Genomic DNA, 2,032 nt, shown 5'->3' with positions numbered 1-2,032 from the left:
GGGAGCGTGGGAGAGAGGGAGCCGGGAAGAGGAGCTGCCAGGGCCACGTCCGGGGGAATGACATAAGAAAGGAGGAGAAAGAGGCCAGATAAAATGATGCTGCTGGGAAAGAGGGAGGTAAGGGCCTTCGTAGGGCTGAGCGCATGGGCCGTGGAGCGACGAGGGAGTGAGGGAGGGACGGCGGGGGGGTGAGGCGTGGTCCGAGGCTGGGGTGAGCGGGGAAACTGGCGCCTTTGAGGGCTCCGCCACGAAGTCGGAGGCAAGCGACGCGAGTGTCCGGGGATGGAGACCCTGTTGAGAAGTCAGCACGTGATGGAGCTGAGGGTTGGGGGGGGGATTGGGGCGCGGGCGGCCTTGACTTGCCCTCTCCCTCCGTCACCACCCTCCCCGTCTTAGGCCTACCTCCACCCCGTCACGCGTTGGGGCAGTAGGAAGAATATAAGCAGGCCCAATATCACGGCCGCTATGGAGCCCAAGGCGGCATTCCTGTAGGTGGCTTCTTGTTGCTTGCGGGACTCCAGCTTCGCCGATTGCCGACGTGTTGACACCATTTAGATGCGCAGACCCCCGACTTCTTCTCTGAGAGACGAGACAATGAAGAGAGTAGAATCAGGGGTCCTTTGGGGGCAGGAGAAGTGAATTCACAGTACGTTGGAAACTTCGTGATAAATGATGGGCTCTGAAAGCACATAATTTTGTCAACAATGACGATAAGACACATCCAAAGTTACACATTCCTTCCAATCTGCGAAATTTGTCCGGCAACACCCATTCTCTTGAGAGTCTTGACGTGCTGACGGGGTATACAATCGTTTTCGGGAATAAAATTGAGTGAACCAGGGATAAAACTTTAGAGAGGAAAACCAGCAGAAGGGGTGTGAAGCGCACAAAGGAACGTCAAGTACAAATTTTACCGGCACCAAATGATTACTGTGTAAATAGTCTTGCACAATCATTGAGATCTAGAATGCAGGGGGTTGAATGTGACATAGAGCGTGAAAAAAGCAGGCAAAGAGGAAGGAGGAGGGCCGTCGAAGAAAGCGTAGCACGGAGGAACTTCAACTTCTATGTTCGCCGTCTCCCACAGCGCTTTGCATAGATTGAGCCCCATGGGGTTTAAAGCGGCGTAACCGCGGAGGTGCATGAGTAATCATGGAGCTCCTTCTTCATGACTTAGTCTAATCACTTTCCATCTGTTTCAAGGACATCCCGTAGGGAGCTATCCCCCTGGGAACGAGCGGCTGAAATCATTGGCCAGAGTACTAGAGCCGCTTTATTCCCCTCTTGGATACAGCATTTGGACGCTCTGTCCATATGATCTACCTAGCCGTTCTGTTTCTTCTCCTTGATGTCGGTGCCGCCTGGAGATACCGAACGGACGTGCCCTCCTTCTCGCCCCTCCCCTTCACTACGAGGCACATCGAAAGTATCCCTGTAAGGAAAGCTGACATCTCCTTCCTCCCACCCTGGGCCCTGTTCTCCAGCGTACAAGGTGGAGGAACGCAAGCGAAGGGGGAAAAAGGCGGGAGAAATGACCAAGAAACCCCGGCGGTGATGGACGTAGAGGAGGGAGAGGAGATTGCTGAATTCCACGTCACTGCCAAGGAGGGTAGGTGGGTGTCCGGGTGGGAGGGCGGACGACACGAAGCGCAGGGTAGGATGTTCAATTGTCGTGCAAAGGGGGAAGCGGGGAGGGAGGGCGTGGTAATAGCGCGGACACTGGCAGACGGGGGGCTGCGTGCCTCCCATTCTCCCTCCTCCCCTCTCTCTCCCCCTCTCAGGCATGCTCCCCCTGGATATCCTGCTTGTTCGTCGATTCCCTGAGCTCTCTCGGCGAGCCTGCCGACGACTCTTGCAGGAGGGAAGGGTCCACGTCAATGGGCGAGGTGATCTTCCCTCCCTCTTTCCCTTCCTCCCTCCGTCCCTCCCTGTCTCTTTTCCTCCCTTCCTCCATCCTTCCCTTCTTCTCTTCTCTCCGCCCCTTTCTTCCTGCTCCCCTCCACGATCTCATTATCCTTTGTCACCTGGCCTG

The 2,032-nt window shown here is 55.9% G+C and overlaps 1 protein-coding gene across 1 annotated transcript; it reads right to left on the bottom strand.

Moving 5' to 3' along the window:
- Positions 1-120: 120 nt before the first annotated feature.
- Positions 121-435, bottom strand: NGA_0319600 (uncharacterized protein; the record flags this gene model as incomplete). Its single annotated transcript, XM_005856125.1, has 2 exons — positions 121-291; positions 403-435. Coding segments are annotated over 2 exons (204 nt in total), but the record flags the coding sequence as incomplete, so codon positions are not given.
- Positions 436-2,032: the final 1,597 nt, after the last annotated feature.

Source organism: Nannochloropsis gaditana (genome assembly GCF_000240725.1).
Source record: "Nannochloropsis gaditana CCMP526 unplaced genomic scaffold scaffold035, whole genome shotgun sequence".
NCBI classification, from domain to species: Eukaryota; class Eustigmatophyceae; order Eustigmatales; family Monodopsidaceae; genus Microchloropsis; species Microchloropsis gaditana.
This window is presented reverse-complemented; position numbering and strand designations above follow the sequence as displayed.